At 37.8% G+C, this 24,596-nt stretch overlaps 1 protein-coding gene across 1 annotated transcript in view; it reads right to left on the reverse strand.

The window, feature by feature from the left end:
• The window catches only part of EVC2 (EvC ciliary complex subunit 2), a gene marked incomplete at its 5' end in the record, with an annotated part of 69,930 nt that overhangs the window by 38,728 nt on the left and 6,606 nt on the right, over positions 1–24,596 (reverse strand). Inside the window, 7 exon segments of the mRNA XM_080588969.1 lie at positions 7,897–8,048; positions 10,590–10,724; positions 13,083–13,145; positions 14,697–14,806; positions 16,026–16,212; positions 20,844–20,894; positions 21,402–21,562. Coding sequence (XP_080445095.1) covers positions 7,897–8,048; positions 10,590–10,724; positions 13,083–13,145; positions 14,697–14,806; positions 16,026–16,212; positions 20,844–20,894; positions 21,402–21,562 — 859 coding nt within the window.

Here is a 24,596-nt window from a genome sequence, read left to right on the forward strand (position 1 = left end):
ACAGCAGGTACGTAATACAAAAGGGGAGTGGAAATGAGAAGCAAACAGACAGAAAATGAAGCTGCAAACAGCAAGTGTAAAGATTTTTCACTCACTTGAAGAGGAAGAGTGTTTAAAGATCTGTCAGAGAAGATCTGGGAGGTGAGAATCCCAGATGCCAAACACAGAGAAGCAGAGAGTGTGTCTGAACTTCTGATGTCTTCCACAGACCTAATGAATGAATACAGGAAAGCAACTAGAGTCAGGGAAGAAACAAGCATAGTTAATTAAAACAAAAACAAAAGAACAGAGGAAAAGTTTTTTAACTAACTACAAAATAATTATGTCTTTAAGTTTTATTACTAAAATTGGAGGCCCAGAGAGGGAATTTTAAAACAGGAGAATTAATAGCTGCTGAATGGCACAGTCCTAAAATGAACTAAGTGCTTTTAGACACATTTTTAAGTGTCTGGAGAGTTCACAAAGGTAAGAAACTACTGTGACACAATTTTCTGAATTCTAAAGGGATGAGGAACATCAATCAAATTCCCCTTCAGTGATATTTTTCATCAAAACTAAACAAATCATTTATTTTTAGAAAACTCATCTCTCATCTGCAAATGGTACTCAGTTAGTAACATACTACAACAGCATCCTGAGGAGACTGGAGCCCCGTGGTGGCGGTTTCTGTAAAGGCCTCCCTTTGTGGTATGCAGCGTTGCCAAAAGCATGCGACTTAAGGCTATTTGTGGATGGTTTGTGACTCCACCATGCTGCACACATTGCTGTAGCCATGACCTGGGGCACCATGGCCTGATGGCTGCAGCAGCTCCAGCTGGGGAGAGGAGGAAGGCACAGGGGGGAAACACGGCCCCTCCAGCCCGGGGGCACCCACTGCAGCCTGCACGTGGCACCGCACTCGCAGGCACAATGTCAGTGGGCAAGCTGCGGCATGGAAGGGAAGAGGGGATGAGAAAGAAGTGCTGAGGTCCATGTTGCCTTGTTACACTTCACAGAAGTGAACATGGACAGAGGGAAACCCCTCTGGGGTCAGACAAGAGAATCACACAGCTGTGACTTCAAACAGTACCTTCCAGTGCTGGCTCCAGTAACAGTAAGCAGAAAAAGCCAATTCCAGTATAATGGGCATCAAAACACATTCAACTGCGGATGTGGTTTGTTTCCTAAATCATCCATTTATTGACAGATTAATAATATAGTAAATTGGGCTGTATTGTTTTGTTTTGTTTTTTAAACAGGGGAATGCTTTTATTATAAAAGCTCATGACTATACTTGAGATTTCCAACCCCCCAGAGTCAGACTATGAAGCATATCAATGCTAATATTTTACAGAATCCTGGTTCTAAAACAGAAAGAAAGAGGAGAACAAAAATTAATCTCCTGGTGACCCTCTTGTGCTTTAAACACCACAGGAAATTGCATAACAGCAAACACTGATCAACTACTGACACTATTATTTCATTCATTTCAGTGAACATGAAATTACTGTGCTGATGTGGCCCATTTGTGGTGATATAGCTTGCTCCTTTCTGCCTCTCCCTCCCTTCTTCCTCCCTCTGCTTCTCATGCTCTCCAGCTGTGTCAAGTCACAAAAGAGACTGCAAACACTCTGGAGCAGGCATCTTACCCACGCTGCACCATGATGAGGTGAAAATCTCTGCGAGAAACCCAAACTGTGCTGCAGTAGAAGCAGATGTAAAGACGTGAGGTCTAAATGACCACTAACAGCTACCAAATGCCAAAAGCCAAAGTCTTCAGCCCTCCTGTGCAGGGCGTATTGCCTTGCCCATCTGCGTTGGTGGACATCAGAAGATGCTTTGCACTATACCAGTAGCTGTAATGGTCTGCAGCCAGCTCTGAACTGGGAGAGGTCATCCATCAGTCCTACGACACTGCTACACAGCTAAGCATAAACTCAGCACCTGAAGTGTGAGCCTACAGAGAACACAGGACATCTCGTAGATGAATAAAATAGTTAAGAAAGGGACTTGACTATTATCTAAGGATATATTCACATGGATGAGTCACAGATTAAGTTTAGCTTTCCTAAAAAAGACTACATGCTGACAAACACAGAAATAGGATTGTCGTGGTAGATAGATAAAGATTTAAGGAAAAATAAAAAAGATGATAAATTGAGCTGAGAGATCACTGTTTCTTCTTCAGAGAAAACTGACTCATGAAAAATTGCTGAACATGTAAGTACCAGATTTGGCAGCTGTTTCATCATCAAATTCTTTTAAGTTGCCACAGCAAGAGAGCAGAGGTATTTCAATTCTTAAATTCTTTCTTTGCTTCCTCTACCTTATGAGCTACTTCCTATTACCTATCAAGCATTTGTGTTTCTCTCATGGAAAAAAAACCAGGATACTTTATGCATTTCTCAAATTTATAACAGCATTTATAACACAGAACTACAAACGCAGAGTCTGGGGTTCATTCCATGTGTAGGTGCTTTATCTTACTGTTACATCTACGTGGTGGTTATTTATTTTTATATTCCTGCATTGTCCACATTGCACAAAAACAGAGCTATGAATATGACTTCCCTCCAAAAATTCTAAAATTTCTGTTATACATTTTAAAAGTTATGAACTACAGAAATTTAGCACCTCCATTTTTTTGCATTAAAAATGTAATTATTTGTCACCATTTTCTACGGAGGAATATTCAGGTCTAGCTGCTGTGACAATGTGAGCTTTTTCTTCTTACGTTTCATTTGAATTCAGGTTTAAAAAACAACAAAAACACATTGACTCCATAGCAAATTAAACTGAGATGTATGGCAAAAAATTTACATTTAGAAAGAAAAGGTGAACTTCTAATATGGTAGTAAATTGTTTTTGACTTTTCTGTCAAGCATCTCTGGAAACATTTTGATCTTGTTCTCTAGTACGTTGGCCTCGATGCCCTCTACCATCAGAAAAAAATAAGCTTCAGTGAATACATATTACTTAGTGATCTGCCAAAATAATTGGCAGAGTTTATTGTGTATCAGCAATGAGGTTCAAGTTCAGCCAGAAATTCAGCTAGAGCTTTGCAAAATTCAAGTAAGCTGAGTTGTAGGAAATAAAGATGAAAAAGAAAAGCTGTAGCAGTGGAAAGTCATTTAAAGAAATAAAGTTGCCTGTATAATAGCTGTATCTTCTGATACTATGAGGGTGGTCAGACTTCATCACATTGGACACAAAGCCAAACTGCTCAGCTATCTTCACATTCTGTTCCAGATACACAGTTAAAGAGACCTACAACATTTTGCAACATGATTTTCTAGTGCTTATGTTAAATATTCAAATCATATAGCTTCCTCTCATTAGCATTCATTGCCAATGGGCCAATATTAAGGAATATACACAGTAAGGAACCTACTGAGAATAAAAGCCAAACTATTTTGCTGCATAATGTGCATCAAGGATATGACTTACTAAGACTAAACTCACAAAGTAAGTAACTAAGAAGCTTTCTTATGAAATATTAAAAGTATGTTTTGTTCTCTTGCCAATCCTCCTGACGTCGCAAACTGTCTACACTCCGAAGATGTCCCTGTCCATAAATATTGAACACATGCTCCTATGTATTTGCTAAACAATTTGGCACTGTCACTTCTTCAAAGATATTAACTATTAACCTAGCTTCATGCTATAAAGAGGACAAAAAATTCCGTGGCTTTTACTTTTCTGAGTAATTTTCTCATTTGTGTCTGGACAACTGAACAAAACATCAGAATGATTACACCTGTTCACTATCACAGCGTAATTCAAAAAGAATATATCAGTTACATTGGCAAGTTTATATGTTCACCATGTAGAGAAAATGACACATAGCTACACTGAAGGAATTATCAAACTAGAATATGCTTGCTGAATAAAAATATAAGCAAGATTTTGTTGGTTGAAATACGTGAAGTATCAACCCATCTCTAACAAAAGCCCATATACTTTTGCCTCCCTAAATAAAAAAATGTAGGATTATGATGCTGAAATTCATATTCAGTATACACATGACATGAAAACACTGCGTTCAAAATACAAGCTCAGTTCTTAGTATACTGTCACTCCTGTGAGACAAATCAATCCTCAACCCTTTGTTCCTTACAGAACACCCAACCATTCTACTGGGTAACACTAAATGTTAAAAAAAAAAAAAAAATGCAATGTTGTTGAAAAAATGATTCTATGACCATAATCGGTAAAACTATAACATTTCATTTCAGCACAAAGTCCATTCAAATTGACTGCAATTATCCATTAATAAGTTACAAATGCACATTCTTTCTTTTCCCATTATGTTTTGCAAAGCACTATCCTTAAAACAGATAATTCAGTAAAAATAAGGATTACTCTATTCCGTTTTTAGCACAGATTGTTGTCATAGAAGCCCCTAAGGCAATGGTACAGTATTTTATCTTTGTCTTTCGAATCTGCTAAAGGCCTGGATAATGTACAACAGTTAATATATTAAAATACTAAGATGAAAACCTTTAAGGAATATAGATGTGAAACTAAAGGACTGTCTTCCCCAATTTATGTAAAGAATATGGAACAAAAATTAAGGGACAGGGAAGCATCCCAGGCTTAGTATCATAAAAGAGTGCTAACAATGAGAGATAAAACAAGGTTTATATTCTAGCTGTTGAAAAATGCAGGAAAAATATTACATATACCTAATATAGGCATTAAGTTAATGCTGTAGCGTTTTAGACCCACCATCCTGCAAGACTGGGATTTGTTTCACCTCCAGACTCCTGTATCTGGGTTAATCAGCCCAGTCTTCAGACTTTGGAATCAGTGGGCACAGCATTCATATGACTAATTTCTGGATGTCTACTTTAGGTTAAGAGGCGTTATACCCTAGAAGTGCTCTTTTTCACCACTGAGTAAAAAAGGGAACTCAGGACAAGTTAGTGTAGAAGTTTCCATCACAGAGATCCTCATTTGGCCAGATAAACTGTAAGAGACTTACACCAGTAAGAGACGGAACAGGCATGCAGTAATTTAATACCCATGAGTGCCAATGAATGGTCAGTTCACCTGTGTGTTATCTCCTAACAGTAAACAAACTAGACAAAAAAAAATACATGAAAGAAGATTTGGGATAATATAAATACCAATGGCTACTTCCTAACCCCTAACAGAGGCTGATCTGAGCCCTTCACAGTAACATCTATCACCCTTTCAATCCTCTCTTAAAGGAGGAACCACAGCAATTCTGGATGTTTTTGTGGTCCATCTGTCATTCTCATCCCAGAAAAATCAATAGAAAACTCAAAAACTGAAGAAGATTAGTGACTGTTTGCTAACAAGCATTTATTTTATTTGCTACGATGCTCCACCTCCTTACAAAAGCACGAACAAATTGAAGACTATCAAAGTTTTCTCTTGAAAAAAGCAACTTGCCCAACATAGAGTAAATTTTTTTCATCTGCCATCAACACTGATGCTGCTTTTTGTGTCTCCCATTCCTAACGGAGGAGGGGATGAAGGGAGTGATTTAATTTCCCTATCATCATCAGTGATTTCATTTCCCTAAGGCTCTTTCAGACATTTCTAGTTGCCTAACTGCCAAATTTTGAAATGATCAGAGATGGTAAGCTAAGTAAAGGGATTGATAACTCAAATGCAAAGGTTTGGGGCAAAAAGTTAGACATCTGCACTAAATCAACAGTCCACCAGAATGTCTATCAGAGGAGAATTCTTCTACAAAAAGATGTTGTCTCCCACATGCAGAATATAAAATCACACTTTTAAAAATCTTACAAGCTCTTTCTGCTTCCTATGATCAGTGAAATCCTATGCAAATTCCAAGCCTGGTAACTATTTACATTGATTTTAAATCAGCCAAAAATATTCAATAGAAATACAGATGCTCTTCAATCCAATAATGTGGAATAGTGGTTTCAGTGGAGACCATACACAATGCTTAAAATAAGCTGATGGCCACTGTAGTGTTTTACAATCACAGCTCTCGGCATGATAAAATCGTAGTGTGCTCTATCAGCAACTGAGAAGTCATCAGTAAGGATAAGCTGGTCCAGTATGTTTCCAAAACAGACACAGATGAATCCAGGTGCCCTAAGACAGATAAATCCCCCAAATGGGTCTAGTGAGCATATCTACTGTTGTTCGTGTAGGATGGTGTAATGACATGAAAGCATTCCTTTCTATTCCTGCTATTTCAGACTATACCAGCATTTTTATCTAATATTTTACACTATAGCTGAGAAAATCCTTTTATTTTCTTGAACATCCAAAGAGATGAGACAATCTCTGCATTTCTGCTTTCAGGAGAACTGCCAACTGAAGCAGTTCTGAGGCCATTTTTGAAACAGTATTTTCAATTTTGCGTAAGTGACTTTGTAACTTATATCCTACTGGACACCTTTACTGCCTTCAATGAGGAATGCTTCAAACAAGTGCCTGTTTTGGGGCCAGATCTGACTCCATACAGTTGCAAGAACATCCTACAAGTACTCCAATCATATAGCAAGCATCGGCTGTACACTAATTCCACTTGTGTTCTAAAATTACTTCCTTTATTACAATGGAAAATCAATTAAATCAGTCATAAAATTTCAAACTGTTACCTAAAGGAAATTGTTGGAATAGGAAGCAGATAAATGAAGTGGTTTGATTAAAAAAAAATATATATAAAAAAAGGATATGGAAGGGAGGAAAGAAGCAGAAACAAGAGAGACATTTGCATTAACTGCATAAGAATATTACAAAAACATAGCCCCAGGACACGTACTCAAACTAAGAAATGAATCCCATTTTAAGGGTTTAGCTATATAAATAATCCAGTTATTCAAATAATCCTTTTTAAGGGTTTGCAAGAATACTTACCTTTCTAAATCACAACGCATCTCAAAGCAGTCCAGTATTTTTGTTAAAACTAGCAAGATATTCACTATCTCTAATATAAAATAATACTGAAATGAGTTTAAAAATGTTTGGCCCTCTTCTTTTTAACATTCACATAAGAATTTCTAGGATAAGTCTTTTAAAAACCTGCATTGCTATATAGTTATAAAAGCAAAGACCAACGTGCAATTCACAGAGATAAGCATCCTAATTATCAACAAAATGCAGGAAATAATAATGCTGTTAGTTACCCTTTAACAAAGAAAATTACTTCCATGGTCCCTTAACTTTCCCTTTTCATCTTCTGCAGATTTTATAGTTGCATAATACTGCCTGTAACCTGACTTGCCAGGAGCTAACTTTGTTCAGTCTTAGAACAAACAAAATCTGCTCTGTCCTCACATCAGACCTTTTTTCCAGTTCTGCTGAAGAACAGATGCCCTTTATTAGCTGCATGTTTCTGTCAAACAACCTTGACTGGCCTTTCAACAAAACCAGGAGAGTTTCTCTGCTCTACCCAGTGGTCCTGCTGATCCCATCTACATGGTATCTTTCTGTTAGCACTACAAACTGTCACTCCTTAGACTCTGATCCAGGTGTTTCCAAAATACGCTGCTACACAGAAATGCCAGCACCCAGAAGGGGTGCGCTAGGATAAAAGCCACAGTTCTGAAAGCAGAACTGTGTTCAGCAATTGTAGAATATACCCTTTCAACATCTTCTTGTACACAGAAGTTTCCCCTCATTTAATGAACCACAGGGAAGCAAAAACAGATGTTCATTTGAATTGGAAAACTTGCATGCCTCAGGCCTATCTAGAGCTGTGACTTCTATAAGTGAAGCAATGTAAATTATGACAATTTTCAGTTCCCACAGATGGCTATCTTAATACATTTCAAAAACCTAAGGTAACGCAGTCATATGTGCAAATAGACACTACAAAAATAACAATTAAAGGGTACATAGTCAAAACATGTTCAAAGATTTAGATGACGATAAATGTGATTAATGTGATGTAACAGCAGGAATTCTTACTCTTCTAAAGCCTGAAGCATTTTCCCCGATTCTTCAAAGGTCAGTATATCAATGATTTGGTCATTCATAATTACATCTTCACTAAAGAGATCACCTGAATTGAACTGAGAATGTTCCAGTTTGTGATTTTGACTGAGTTCATGTTGTATCTCCTAAAAAAGAAGAAGACAAAAGTAAGCTTCAGATTATAAAAAAAACTTACAGTGAAGCTGATCTCATTTTATTGCAGGTAACCCTGAGTTACTGGAAAGACTCCCACTTATCACATTGTACAGCTGGAAACGGTATAGAGCAATTGTGTAGTTCAAATACATATCTAGGATCAACTGTAATACTTTTGTCTCAGGCTGAACTTTTTTTATATAACTGATCAGGAGTACTAATGAAGAAATTAATGCAAAGGATAGCAGACTTTACATTGACATCAGTAGGCTTGCAAAAGCCTTCCAAGGAGGTTATTTTCTACTATAAACTTTCTAGTAAAATTTTTTTTAAAATTTCTATGGTATACACATTACATATGGCAAGATTATACTACTAGACAGTTCACAGGTCAGTGAGACTCCCTTGAGATGGGCTAAGAAAATCACTATACAGAAAATTGCTGTAAGTAGCTCATGCTAGGACCAAATTGGTCTTTTTTTATAACAATGTTATCTGAGGTTTTTCTGTTAAAAAAAAAAAAAAAAAGACAAGCCCTTTAAATGGAAAGGGATTATTTCTTCAGGCCTAAAGGAAATAAAAATTGTTAATGTAGTAATTTTCAACCAGAGAGAGTAACGCTGGAAGTGATTTCTGAGCTCATCTGGTCCATCCACTGGTCTGAGACTGGATCCCCTCTGCATAATGAGACTAATTACAAATTTACCTATCATTAGATAGAAAAACTACTGCAAATCTATTTAAAAAAATAAAACCTTCTTTTGTCATTTGTCAAAAATAGAAAAGATAAGTTGTTCACAGAATTTAAATCACAAAGAAAATACATCTTTTTTCCTCACTTTTTGTTGCTTCAGTAGAGCAAATATAGATGACTTAGCACATGCACTGTCTTCAAAATCTATCGTACATTGTAAAAAGTTACATCTGACACAGCATTTTTACCTAGAGATAGGAAACCAATACTGGTAGTTGTATAAAGCAAACTGCACACATCTAGTCCTGAAACAAATTATCTCCAGCAAGACCACCCCAGCCTCTGAAATGTGCTATGCCCCACTACAATGCTTCCCAGATTGCCTGTCTCAAGCAGAGCAATATGTGGAAGCTGAGGTCTCCGAGCAGAGTGCTACGTCTGGGTACATGCTTCTCAACACATCTGTCCTCTGTGCAAAAGCACTCCAACTGCTATGCAGAAGAGCAGAGCACTGCAAGTGCATTACCATCCCTGGACTGCCTCCACACTCCACAAACGCCACAGCACAGCAGTGTCCCTGAGAAACACATCTAAAGGGTTTCTTCGTTTTGAAGTCGGTTGGCATAGGAAGAATAAAACCCCCATGTGCTCTCCAGACAGCCAGATTAATGTGCCTACAGAAATGTTTCAACCAAATCTTTAAACTTAACGTGGAATTTTTTTGAAACCTTTAAACAGACACTTTCATTATAGATTATAAATTAAAGCTTTCTGGGCGTTTGAGAAATCAGACCACTGAAGAAAAAATATCAAACTGAAATCCAAAAGTAGAATGAGAACACAGCTACCACTTAAATTTCTGTCAGTCTTAATTGTCTCAGTTTGACAGCACCAGCCAGCACAGTTTATACTATCCAACAGCCCCAGAGGGAGTCTCAAATTATATGTCTCTCACCTGTATCATCGCTTCCTACCTAAACCAACATATTCAGACCATGCCCAAGTGAAATTGCAATAGACAGAGCGACACTGCCTGTTGACCTGGCAACCCAGTAGGAGATCTACCACCACCTGAGCAGAGGAAGGTTTCAAACCTTTGACACCCGCCTTTCTTAGAGGATTGTTCTCATCACTGTAATAGTGATTGAGGTCTCTATCTCCCTCCCACTGAAGTTGTTCTACTTCATATAAATATCAAAATAATTTTAAAAAGCAAGGACTGGAACTTGGGCCAATCTGATGAACATTCATCAGACCGTATTTTCTCTCTCTGACCCAGTATGTGCTGAAATACTTTCTACGAACTGGAATGATCTGGATAAAGAGCACTGTAAATGCTCCATCTCCAAACCCAACTGTTTTGCTTAATCACTCTAGAGACCAAGGTAAATCCAAAGATCTAAGAGACCCAGATTCAAACCCCTGTTCCTGATAATCAGAAATACAGTTTGGACTCATGCCTTCTGCATTCAAGGTGAGTGATCTACTCAGTTATTCTGCCTCTCATTCTGGGAGCAAAAGGAGAGATGAGGACAAGGAAGAAGATGAAAACAAATGCAAAGCCAGTGGGTAGTATCGCTCCCCTACGAAGCTTAACAACCAGTTATTGACAGCAGTTCTTTTGATCAGACTATTCTTATATCACCTCTAAATCTGACTGTGCTAAAGATTTGGGGTTGTAGAGATTATAGTACCAGTGAATTCAATCCAGCACTTGGTGCCTTTTTATTTAGCTTCAAAAACACTTTAGGCAATCCGTATTAGTTTGCATGTTATATCAGCAGAGATGATTAATAACAAAATTATATAAAGTACCGTTACAGAAAGTATGACTCACCTGGTTTTTACTATGGAAATTCCATTTTAATACTTTGGTTTGGTAAAGAATGAAAAAAACAGCACATGTCAATACAAAGGAAACGAAAAAAGCAATGAAGAACCCTGAAGCATGGATGGCATGGCTATATGAAATCTGAAATGAAAAGACCATATTATTTAAATTAATTTTCCTATATATACAAAGATCAGACTTAAAGATCACAGCAGTAAGCAACATAGTAAATTACTTTTAAATGGCTTCATAAAACTTCAGGGTTACTCAGCATTAAATTACAATTAGTAATTTTTATTTATTAATATTTTCCAACAAGTGTCTATTTTCCATAGATTTTGAAGTCTGCATGCCTTTATGTCCACCTAGTCCAAATGCCTCTGTAATTCCAACAACAGATATCTCACGGATTGAATTGTAGCTGCTGTGACTTTTGGGAAGACTGTACTTAATAGCCTATGTTGCTAATCTCTCCAAAATCTCGTTGAAATTAATGACATTTGACGTTGCCCAGAGCCTCTGAAAAATCAGTCTGATGTTGGCTTCCTGAAATTAATGGCCATTTCTTGATTCAATAAAACTCAGTAAACAACACTGGGATAAAGCACTAATAGGAGTTCAGAATAAACAGGTAACTGACAATTGATAAAACTCCCTAATTTGTGTACATCGTACCAGTTTCTCCATGAGACAGAGTCAGAAAAGAATAGCAGGAGCACTGGAACTACAATTCAACTAATATCTTTGCAGGCCTTTCACTTCAGGTCTTAATTTAATCTTTAAATGGAATGGCATTAAAAATTAATTTTTACTTCATGCTCCATGTAGCAAAAGTTAATTTAATGTTTGTTTAGTTCTTTGTGATGTCTGCATAAAAAAAATATAGCACAGCTACTAGTATAATGTTTCACCACAAAATAATCACTCTGCTGGGGCTAGAAAGTGTAAATAATTAACATGCCGCTTGCAAGCAGGGCTTGGTCATCTCGTAAAGCAGAAAGCTGGGAGCATTCCATAGAACAAACAGAATTCAGCACAGGAAGCAACAATCAAATGCAGTCTGCAATTTAGAAAGTATTTATTCTAATTTAACAGCAGAATTTGATCCTTTTACTGGCTGCTTATGGAAAAAAGTCCTTGGATAGGGAATTATCTGTGCTTTTATACGACAGTAAAACGAGTTTTGGAGGTACAGTCCATTTCCTTGGATACAGCCTTGGATTACAGGCTGTAATGCCTGAAAGCATCATGGTGGATGCTGTGGCATGGGGAACCAGAGACCCCATACAAGCCACAGCACAGGACCAGTTCGGCACTGCAGGCTGACCTCCAAACCACTGGCACATCAGTGAGTCTCAAAACACTTATGCAAAGCTAACTTCTTAAGCCATCTCAATAGTGTGAGGCGAAGAGGCATTCCAGGCCTGATTTTCTTTCAAAAGTTGCTGCGCTCCCACTGATTTAAAGGATGCTGAGGGAAACAAGCCTGGGAACAATCAGGTCAACGTAATTATTATCACAAATCCCATGCAATGTAGCTAGACAGGAAAAATGCTTTTTGCTTTCACTATAGCTTCCTATTCAGCATCAAAACCACTCAGCCAAGGGCAGAGACATGCAGTATTCACAGCCCCTGAAGCACTGTGGGAAGACATCTGGCATGGGCCAGCAGGTAAGCTACGCTCGTATTTTTTCATAACCCACATTTTTCATAACCGGTATTTTTTCATTTACCTTGTCACAAGCAACCAAGCACTGTCTTTCAGCAATACAGAAGAGAAAATCCACAGGGTATGAAAAACTTTAAAGAACAGCACAACAACAAGCGTGCAATTAAATCACATGTAAGCTCACAGGACCAGCTTAGCATGGTACTGGCATGGCTGTGTAAGTAATTCTTCATTTTTCTAGCCCCAAGTCAACATTTAGAATCCACATAGTCACATAAGCACTTTGGTTGTTCACCGTTCACCACAATCATGAACAGTTTTAAATAATTTTTAATAAAATAAAATTTAAGATTGAGAACATTTATGATACCTGAAGCTATGGACAAAATACAATCTCACAAAATACATCTCACTCATTTCAGCATGATACACAAACATCTTCTCAATAGGTGGAGGATAACTCCACACTTTTGGAAAGGCAAATAGTTTTCTTCTGGTAGCTATGCCCATGAGCACGTGAGCAATTTCCTCACCACAGTTCTCTGTGGCTGGACAATGCTTCAGATTAAAAAAGAAAAAAAAAGGCTACAAATATAATGGAAATTTGTAGATTTTCTGTGCTAAATATTGCTGCTTTAAGACAACAAAGCCCCACTATCTTGACTCCTGTTTTCTTCCTCTTAAAATTGGAGAAGGCAGAACTTGTCTATGATTAATAGCCAGATGAGATTTAAGTACCTAAGTACAATCTTAGCCCCCTAAGATTTAGTTTAGATTATCCATGAGTTTAAGAAGAGGAGTCAGTGTAATGCCAAGTCATAGCATTTACCTTGGTCTTTTCTTCTTCAGTTATGGTGAACGATGCCATCAATGATACGAGATGTGTTTTATTCTGAAAGAAACATAAAAATATTACAAGCATTAAAAAATGAGCAGAATCCAATTTATAACAATGGCAAACAGCCCAGAGTTGTTACAAAAGCTTCTCCTCAAAAGAAATGCTATACTTCTCACAAAGTGTAAAGCTGAATAAAATCTGATAGCTAAATGTACCGGTAACAGTGCTCTGTGGGATATACACCCCTCCTAACCATGCACAGGCTTATTCAGTGCTCACAGATTTACACTTTTTCGACACTTATAAAATCCGTGGTGACTGAAAGTGTACAGAACAGGAGTCAAAGTCACTGCATATGTCTTGCAGGGATCAAAGTTTGCAGCTCAGCGTCTATCAGTTCTGCTAAACATCCACCTGTATCCTCTACTCTTATCGTTCCTTGGTTTTTGAAGTCTTGCTGTCTCTCTAGTATGCCCTTATGCGCATCAATCATTTTTTCCTCTAAAACAAGCGAGATACAGCAGCTGGAAATGAAAATATATCTGCAAGGTCTAACTACATGCACTTACAAAAACCTTGGGGAAAATATCAAACCATATTTAAGAATGAGGAATAAGTTACTTTGGAGGAAACCACTCTTCCTGTGTCATTAGTTCTGCTTCCTACTTAGGCTAATTCCAGTGTTTTTAGATCTATGATCAGTTCTCTTGGAGCCTGGTGCAACTGAGTTCTCAAAAAATCACCAAAGATGGAGATTGCCCAGCTTCTCTCAAAAATCTCTTCAAGGTCCTCAAAACACTCATATTGAAACAGTGGTTTTGGTTACAAGAAAGTATTTTTTTAATAAAAATGTGTCAAAACTTCAACCTCTCACAGACTACAGGAAGACATATATAAGGAGGTAGGATACTGTTATTTTCAGGATGCACAGATAAACTGGAAAGAAATATAAAAAGTAGAGAGAAATGCTACAGGACAACACACAAACATCCTTTACCTATTTAAGGAGGCCTAAGACTTCCTAACCTTTGAAGAATAACTCACATATTTAAAAATTCATGTTAAACAACCAGGGAGCCTAAGAACTTCATTGCAGTACATGCAGGCCTCATCACAGGTCTTGTAGCTTAGGCAGACAACCATAGAATCACAGAATAGCTTGGGCTGGAAGGGACCTTAAAGACTGTCTAACTCCAACCCCCCTGCCATAGGCAGGGATGCCACTCACTAGATCAGGCTGCCCAAGGCCCCATCCAGCCTGACCTTGAACACCTCCAGGGACGGGGCATCCACAGCTTCTCTGGGCAACCTGTTCCAGTGCCTCACCACCTTTACAGTGAAGAATTTCTTCTTAATGTCTAATCTAATCCATCCTCTTTCAGTTTAAGACCATTCCCCCTTGTCCTATCATTATCTACCCAAGTAAAGAGTCCCTCCCCACTCTTTTTATAAGACCCCTCTAGGTACTGAAAGGCGGCAGTGAGGTCTCCTTGGAGCCTTGTCTTCTCCAGGATGAACACTCCCAGCTCTCTTAGCCTTTCTTCATCCGAGAGGTACTCCAGCCCTCTGAACAAGAACTGCTTTCAAGACTTGTACAGGAAATACCTGTGATGAACTCCTGAAAGTTAACTGTGCAGGCAATGTCAAGACCCTGCCATTCCATGTTTCCTTTGCATCAAGAAGTGCAGTGTAGTTGATTGCAAAGTATTCTCCAACTGTTAAAAGAAAGGAAAAAAGTTTGTAGATGAGGTACATTTACCCATACAATATTGGCCTCTTAAGGAATTATGTCTGCATTTTCTTAAATAAAACAGTAGCTACACTGTCTCGAAAATAACCCAGCAGAGTTGCACTTTTTTTTTTAACACAAGAAGACTGAAGAGTTGAGCACCCAGCTGAGCTCAGCTGCAGTTACAGATGTTTGCAAAATATGAAAAGCAAGTCCAATATGAATAAAACATCTGAGGAGCTTTTCAGGCTCCCCTTTAGACTGTGCTTCCTCACCGGCAAAAGTGCTCTCCTAGGAGCCTAGCTGCAGTAAGCTCCTCAGTAGGGGAGGCAGCCAGAGCCTACCAGCATAGTCCAGAGAGGAAGAATATGGATAAATTTACTTTATCCCAGGAAAATTTCTCAAAGTTCTCTGAGGAAGACCTGGGACAGCACTGGAGCTTTTCCTTTCCAACACAGCACATCCCCCACGTGAAAAAATCATAACCCTAACAAGCAATGTATTAATTTTCTGTGGACATCTTCTACCTCTTACACATGTGCTTAGGAAAGGAAAGATAAAGGAATCAAGAAAGCAAAATTTTTATGAATGTGCAAGGATCCAACTGCTATCTAAGGAACAAACTAACTCCAAGACCGGAATGGTCATTTTGGTCTATTATTTGCTTCAATTTTATAATTTGCTCAAGTCAGTGAAAAATGGATACAGAGCAGAGCTGCCTTCTTTCTGATTAATCATTCTGCTTGTTTGCATGGCCTTTTGCAATTCCAGTGTACTCCTACTTCAGCAAGCTAATCCGCCATGGTTTTAAAGCCACTACTCAGTAAACTGTTTGCTTACTTTCTACCTTTTTAGCTTGGCTAAATAGGAAAGACATTTCAATTAAAATTGTTTGTGCAGCAGTTTTTTAAAATCTCCAAAACGAACAAATACCATCATGAAAGATTCTGTTTCGGTTTGATAGCAGTGACTTTTACAGAGCACAAGGGCTCACTTCCGTGCCTGGAAGAGGCAGTTCAAAGGTGGGAGCCAAAATGGGAATTAATAGAATTTTAAACTGCAGCACAAAACTTGTTATAGGGTATTTCACCAATATTAACTAATAATTACAGAGTTTACATCATCAAAAATAAATAAATATCCTGATTTGAACAGATGCTCTTCCACATGTGTAATCAAAGCTACTTCTCTGCAGAATTTGTTACCTTGCAAGAATCTTTTCCTGTAAATCTGTACACCATCTGTTGTCTTATTACCACTGTTTTTTTGAACATGTAGACCAGTGATATTGTCCAGGAGGATAAGATCAGTAATGTTCCTTGAGAGCAGTGTGTTGGTATTATTAATCAGAAGTCTAACATAGGCAGTTTGAGGATCATGTTCAACGTCCACCTGAAAACAGAGATATTAATGGTGCAAAACAGCTCTATGTGCATCAACAGCAAAATCTGTAGTCTTGATTGCTAGTAAATAGTTCACTATTTGTGTAAGCCAATTTTCTGAAGGCATTCTGAGAAACCTGCAAACAGCATTACACTCAGTTTGATCGCAAACTCCCAAGGAGATTTTAATCTTTGGTATGCCTGGATGTTGCTCGGAGACAAAGGGACATAAAACAGAAGTTGGAAACCCAGTTCCTGCTAAGCCAGAAGTAAGTGAAAACAAGAATACGAATACCCCTGTGACACACAGAACTGGAACATAACTTCATAACCAGATTCTGGAAAATTCTTAGCTTTTGTATCATGAAGATGTTTCTTTTGCAAGCTGTCCTCAATGCCAATTCATTCTCTTCATGCATTTTTGTTCTCTAGTTCTCTTTTTCCACAGCAACCACAAGCTCCAAAGGGTGCCAGCTGCTTCCATTTGCCCTTCCCACATAAGGGCTGATGGAGCCACTAGCAGACTTGGAGTTCAAGGCTCTGTTTCCAGTTAGAGATGAAGTTCATAAATTAATAAGCAATCTCTAGCAACACACAGTCACATGACTTTATCTATTTATTCCATTAGGCATTCATTAACTCTCACTGAATAATTACACCCTCTAAATGAAATTACCTTGAGCACAGAGTCACTTACTGACCTCTCACCTTTCAAAGTGCCTTCCCTTATAAAATTGTATTAAGCCAAAACTGTCCAAAACTCCATCAGGCCTATAAATATGATGGCCCATAACATAGCCATGATGGCATAGTGGTCTTCTAATAATGACACCAAATTAACACTTTGTCCCTGAATCACACTTTGGTTATTGCACAATCTTCCCCCCCCCCCCCCCCCTTTTTTTTTTTTAAAGGAAATGTCTCTTCTCTCTCTGGACACTAGGAAAAATAGTAATGAAGCAGCCCCCCCCCGAAATGAGTACTAAAAACATTAATTGTGAGAGATGTCAGAAATCATACAATTTATTGCAGCCACAGGATGCAACATATGTAGTTATGATTTTATTGTACACCTTGACCCCTGCATTTCATTTTAATTCAACATAGAAACAGATGAAAGTTTCAGAATGTTTTATGAATCAAGGAGGAAAAAAAAAGATTTATTAAAATTATATTTACTTAGTTTGCATTTTCCTACATAAATGACAATCATTGCAGTTGAATAAATCTGTTTATGTAAGTAGCTCTTCTCATTATACTACACTAAATTTTCCAAACTCATTACAGCAAGTTCAAACTCAACTGTATTAAATAAATCTTATGGGGGAAAAAAACAACTACCTATTGTACCAGATTCTGCAAATAAATGCCAGCAGGTATAAAAGTAGGCCTGATCACATTTGTGAAGAAAGCTTTGCCAATTTCATACGTTCATATGTCATGAACTAGACCCAACATTTATGAGATTTAAAAACACCAAATGTTAAAAGTGCGATATATTTGGGGCAGATTTTCTCTGTCTCCTGGTTTTCTGAACTGGTATGATGCAGTCAGCATATCTTTCAACCTTTCCTATGCAGTCACAAAGCTAGAAACTTGTTTTAGAAAACACAACAAAATGAAACAGGAAAAAAAGCTTCAAAGTCGCAAAAAGAAAATCCAAAGCCACAAAGCAGAGACCCTGACCCAATCAATGAATCAAGAAAGCACATATTGAAAGACCCCAGGTTCAAACTGCACAAGTTGTTAATACAATATTATGTTCCACAATAAGCGTGGATGGGCTTGTGCACACAAATAATTATGCACTACCAAGAGAAGGAGCTGGGAAAAGTTGGGAAAACAGAAAGCCTTTCCCTTCCTTTACTTTCCCATACCTTTCTCTTGCTCTTCTCTGAGATGAAGGGAAAAATTAGGATTTCATGATCTCTTCCCATGCTTTTAACCAGACACAAATATATTCCTTTACATCTGGAGAGAGGAGATGTAAACAGTAATTTAGCTAAATTCTTACAACAGAATAGGCAGAAAAAGTAGGATGTGTATATTCATAGGTAGGTGAAGGAATCTGGCAGCGCTACTCCTCTCCTTCCTTTAGTTAAGAGGTTTAATGCACACTCCCACATACAGTTCATTATCTTTCTCCAACTAAATTTGCATTTTCTCTTCATTTCATTTAACAAAAATCTTAATTCAGTGACTTAACAAAGCAACCCTTCTGAGGAATCAAAAATCTATCACCTATCTCCTACTGCAATTTTCCTCAGGCAGCCAAAAGGTTGTGTTTTTTACATTTGTCAATGACTTCAAATAGAGGTTTTACTTTCATTATTTCTGAATGGCAATGAATTTTAAGCTAAATGGCAATGGGGAAAATTTGGATTATTTTTCACCTACTGATAGCAGTGGATGAAATAACAGAAAAGAATGAAGCAGCAGGTAATCCGTTGGATTTGACCTCTCCTAGAAAGAATCTCCTCCATATGCCGCTGCCATTGGGATCACTGGCCACTGGACATCTCCTTTGAGTTGCTATTCTACGTAGCAACAAGATATTTTTTCTTGCATTTGGAGCAGATGATTACGCTGCCAGCCAACTACAGAAACAAAGCACAATGGCAGCCACTGACAATGGTGATAAGCGCTTTATTTCGGTTTTCCTCTGCCACTGAAGTGTTATCACCCCCTACAACAGATGTCACTTAAGGTACATGGGTGAGTGGAATGAAAGAACCACAGCAAGCGCAAGAACATTTTAGGAGGAATTGGCTTAGGAGTGAAAGGAACAGAGGATCTCCAAGAAGTTTGAACAAAGATGACATGCAATGAAAGAACGCTTAGAAAACAGAAATGAGACAGGTAAAAGTTTTAAAAGCCAAACAGACAAATGTAAAGATTTATTTCAGCTCTGCTAAAGATTACTATCATTACAAAGTACTACCTGAGAAGTGTTCATGCCACACTGTGGAATGAAGTCCTACAGGAACTTCTTTCTTGTGAAAGAATGAAGGACTGGGCCCTCAAAGCATGGGTAAAATTTAAACACCCCAATTTCAATCATGGTATTTCTATGATTAGATGTTGGAAAAATACTGCCTTCAAGAAGTAAACATATGTCATCTGCATGCTCTGAGGAGTCACTTACAGGTGGTGGGTAGGAAATGTGCAAAATTCACTTTTTTTTTCATTTAAAACAGCTAAAGACAACCATATGGCCAGTCTGCCTCTTAGCAGGAAAGCATCTGTTCAGATGAATTAAGATTGAAGAGGATGACAAGTTAAGCAAAGGGAAATAAAACATGAAATGCATTTCAACATGGAAGACAATTCACATACAGTTGCACAGTTTTCAGTAATGTACAACAGGTAGCACATTACAATTATTTTCTGGTAATCCTAGCATCTACAACTGACTATCTTTCATCTGGTACAGCAGGATTTCACAATTTTTATTGAGTCTGTATGAGGCTGTGCTATGAATAGCAGAAAAAACAATATGTAATTGTCTCAAACTCTCATTCTGAGAAGCTTTGATACAAAAATTGAGAATCCACAGTGCAAAACCCTCAAGATTCTGTGTCACTGCTTCTTATGCTTGAAATTTTCACTATTTGGCCTCATTAATTATGATATGCAGCTACTTCAATAATGACATTATACATAATTAGTGCCATGAGATGTGATGCATATTCATTCTCTGTGTAAATGATCTGGCACAGGTCATAATGTCACCTCTTCTGTACTGGGTACTAAATTCTCTGTCATCATATGAAACATTTCAATGGCTGAATTCAGATTTGCCTTAAAGTTGGATGCACTTTCTCTCTCAAAGGGACAAGCATGGTGAACTGTCTCTAATGATAAAAAATTCAGATTTGATTCAGCCAGTGTGGGAAAAAGAAAAAAGAAAATAGGAGAAAAAATGAAAGGAAAAATAATAGGTAGATCTATGCCACCTAAAAATGTAAAACGGAAAGTTTAAAAATTCTTTACAGCAGGGAGGTCTTTGCTCCTCATATGTATTTTATGCAAGCCAAATGAAAACTTTTATCTATTAAATACTGTAGCTGAGTCCCACTAAGTATGCTGATGGTGACACATGGGCTCTTCCATGGCTTTGTGACAGGATGTCCCCAGACACAGCGGGCTTCACAGGGCTCAGCTCCCCATGCTTTGAAAGGAGTCCACACTTGAGACAGGTAGGGCACACATGGAAGACAGAGGAACACCTAAAAAGGCTCATCACATTCTCTAAAGAAATTTCTCTCTGTCATTACCCAGCCTCCTGACTGATACACAGAACTCACTAACTTTTGCACATTTATACTCTTTATAGATTCATACCGAGGTATTTAACACTAGTCAAAAACCCCAATTCCCTGTAGTCTGAGAAAAGATTTCACTGACTTAATTCAGTTTTGAATCAACAATGCAAAATTGCTCCTCTTGCAGAGGGTGCAACCATCTCAACAGAAAAATGGAAATATTCCCAAATACACAGTATGGGTACAATTCTGTTTCCAGTTTTAAAGGACACTTTTTGAGTACAAATTTCCTATCAAATTAACAAGAGAAATGAAAAAAAAAAATGAAATCAAAACAAAACAACAACAACAACAAAAAAAACACCAAAAAACTTACCACAGCACATTTCTGAAGGGTTATTCCAAATCCAGAGGACACATCTTCAGGCTGTGGAGGAAGAGGAAAAGTCTACACAGTGCAGGAAACTATCATAAGTCACAAGCTGCAGCACAAGTAAAATTATGTAAATAAGGAAATGAGAAAAATAATTAATCACCTTCAAGTTTAAGAGCTTTGTTATCCCAGCAATTACTTTTTTTTTAGTCCAAATCTGTTTGAACTACTTATTCCCACTTGTAATTGCTATTATCTTAATTGACATATGCATCTTTTGGCTATCAGACTTCCCTAAGTTCATTACACTATATGGATGCAATTCATTATTATGTGTCTATCAGAGTTTACACAGCAATCACGTAGCTGTATCTGTCACAATAATTATTTGGAAGTCTCACAACCAGTTGGTATTTCTGAAACCATCTAAAGTGAACACAACCACCTGAGACAGAATTAGAAACATACTAATTGGGTAGTAAGTTCCACGCAACATCCAGTTTTGATGTAATTGCTATGATGCTTATAAATACTATAAGTAGCAAACTATGATTTACTGACCAGCTCATGATTAACAGAAGACTCTCGTTTAAACAAAATCTTCTTTGTCCATGAAGGTATCAAAGCAAAAACCGAATGGCTCCACTGGTCATCCGAGGCTGCAGAAGTCAAGAGCAGGTCATGGACTTCACTTGCTTGAATTACCAGAGGCAACTGCAGTGCTGAAAACCAAGGCAAGACTCTGCATTAGAGCTAAAGGCGGCTCCGGCGCAGCAGCCGCTTGGTGTGTGTCACCCCTGAAGATTCCAGCCAGCGGTGGGGCTTGTGGTACCTCGTGCTCGGTATGCACACCATGACCAGCACACTCTCCCCCAAAGCATTTAAAATGTAAATAGGCAATAAAGACGAGAGGGTAGGTAGGAAGCAGAGATGGGACTTGCCCCAGAAAAGCCAGCAAGAGTTAAAACAAAACCGTGTCCTACCTAGGGAACTCCACTGAAAATTTCTTGCCACTTAAACATAAATCATCTAATCCATGAATTAAAAGGTTTCCACATTAAATCAACTGTTAATATTTTCAACACAAAGAATTTTACAGCAAAGCATAAATAATTGAAGCACTCTACAATGTGAGTGGCCTCATTGCTAAGGGTGTTCTGCTTCAAAGATACAGTCTGCCAATTAACCATCAAGTATTTCAGTACACAGAACAAAAATACTTCTCAGTTGACTAAGGGTGTCAATTACTTTTCAGATTAATTGGAGTGCAATCAAATCAAATACTCCGCAATTTGGTAATTTGCAATATCAATGCTATCCTATACCCCCTCTCTCACATTTTTTAGTAGAGATTAGCCCAGGATATCACATGAAACTACAATAACACCTTTGGAATTGCAATATGATAATCACTTTCATCTAATGAAGTAAAAGCACCTATGACATTAATAATAGGAGCTTATACTAAAAATCAGTAATTTAATCTAATTGTAAAACAGTACGGCTGCTGAATAGAGGAAAAAAATGTAGTGAAAATTTATAAAAGGACTGTGGGCTTTCTGTGTTTAAAGAAGATACATTTTTGTCATTCTTTGCAAAATAGTTTTAATTTATTACTTATTTTTAAACTCCACATTTTAATCATTAGTTTATCATATTTTAATCATTAATTTATCATTATATATTCATATGAACAAAATCTCTAATCAAAAAGCAAAGATTTTTGGCAAATGACACTGTTACGTAAGCTTTCATTTTTTTCAGCTATTAAATGTTAATGAAATATGAAAAGTTGAACATACTGACAATCTCAGAAAAAATGAGAAGCTTCATGTTTTTGGAAAGGCACTGTTCTGTTGGAAGAACAATACAGAGAAATACTGTCAGTTGTAAATGTAAAAGACGTGCACAGCGCATTCAGAACTAGATGTTTAGAAGAAGGTCCTATAAAGTGCCTTGAGGCATTGATGGGTTTCTGTTAACGTAATGAATGAGATGCATTCCTGCTGCTTACAGAACCCAGATGGACATGTACACCTCAGGGACCTTCACTGTCTTCCCATGGAGGAATAGCATGCTTTTAATTTGGGAGAGTGTGGTTTATACTGGATAAAAATGTGATTATACCCACCAGGAAAAGCTACTCGTTTATATTTTACAATTAGCTTTAATTCACTTCCCTAAATTTCACATACATACTTAAACCATTATTACACAGTGAAACAGACTAATTTAGGGACCATAAAAATAATAAGGAAAATTTGGTGAGGAGAACAGTGGTATGTAATTACAATACCAAATGCCTGCATACCTTTTGGGTTGGTATTTTTCAAGGGTAGTCATGCATGCTGCATTTCAGTTTCAATACTAAGCAACAGCCCAAATCGCTCAGAACGCCACCAGTGCTGAACTGACGTGCTGGCTACCAGTCTGAGCCCACCTGGCCATTGCAATCCCCAGCAGATCAAGTATGATATTATATCCAGCCTAACATGGCTCTAAACCTATATTCTGACAACTGAATCATGCCTTTTCTTAGTTTTGTACAGATATATCCAAACATCGGAAGGATTCATTTCATATTTGCTGTGCCTCTGAGATGTTAATCCAATTGCCACCCCATTCCTATGGAGGTAGGAAATCAGCTCTCCTTTTCATTTTCTTGCCAGGCTACCGTAGATGAACTTTCCCTTATAACAGACAGAAACTCTAATTGACGACATGAAGCAGCTTCTTAGAGCTTCAAGAGCCAGAATTCAATACAGAAAAATGTATAGGCTTGGCTGAACAACTACTGCCTTGAAAGTGCTTCTTGCTTAGCAGATCACTTCCTTCTGTATTTCCTGTAAGGGAGGTTAGTCAACAAGAAGGGAGACATTTGTTTTATGAAATATCTTTTGTTCTCGTGCCCTATGTAGCATGAGATCTCTCCATCATTATACCCAACTGTATTTTCCATGTGACAGCAAATCCTGATACTCCCCTCTGGAAAGTACCAAGTCCATAGTAACCAATTTGATTAACTGATCATGTTCTTTGCCTCTGAATAAATCTCTGGATTATTAATTATATGAGATGACTGTTTTCAAGTCGTGCTTTGTCATCACTTACAATCCTGCAATAATGTGGCTAGCTCCCAGACTAAGTCTCCAGGCACGTTATTTGGCTGCTCCATCATTGGTAACGAGAGGTTGGGGATTTTGCAGGTTCTTGACATTATGCTAAGCAGCCTCAATGGTGATCATGATTACAAGGATACTTCTGCAAATTCACTTGTACTTTCCCAGCATTTAGTGGAAGGCTTTGCTCAAGAAGATACAATCAGTGTGAGGTACATCCATAATGCAACACGTGCCACTGCCTCGCTCCAGATTTTTTCTCATCTTTATATTTAACAGCACAGGCTGTTTGCTAATACCCTGGTCTCCATTGCCGGTAAAGCAGCACTATTCTATCTCATTATTTTTTGTAGTTTCAAATGTCAGTTAAAAAAAATACTCTTTTCCTGATCCACAAATATTTATCTGTCACTAGAACATTACACACACCTCAGTCCAGCTGACCTACAAGAACATAACTGCATTTCCACATAAGTCATTGAATACTCGTAACCTCAAGACAACATAATTGTACTTATCAATTAATCTTGATAGGTGAATTTCAGACTTGTCTCTTTTCAGACAAGGTCTAGATGGATTATAGACAGCTGATCATTGCTTGAAAAGCCAGACACTGAACACCCGAGAAAGGATGTTA

The sequence above is a fragment of the Anser brachyrhynchus genome (assembly GCF_964034855.1).
Source record: "Anser brachyrhynchus genome assembly, chromosome: 4".
Lineage (NCBI taxonomy): Eukaryota > Metazoa > Chordata > Aves > Anseriformes > Anatidae > Anser > Anser brachyrhynchus.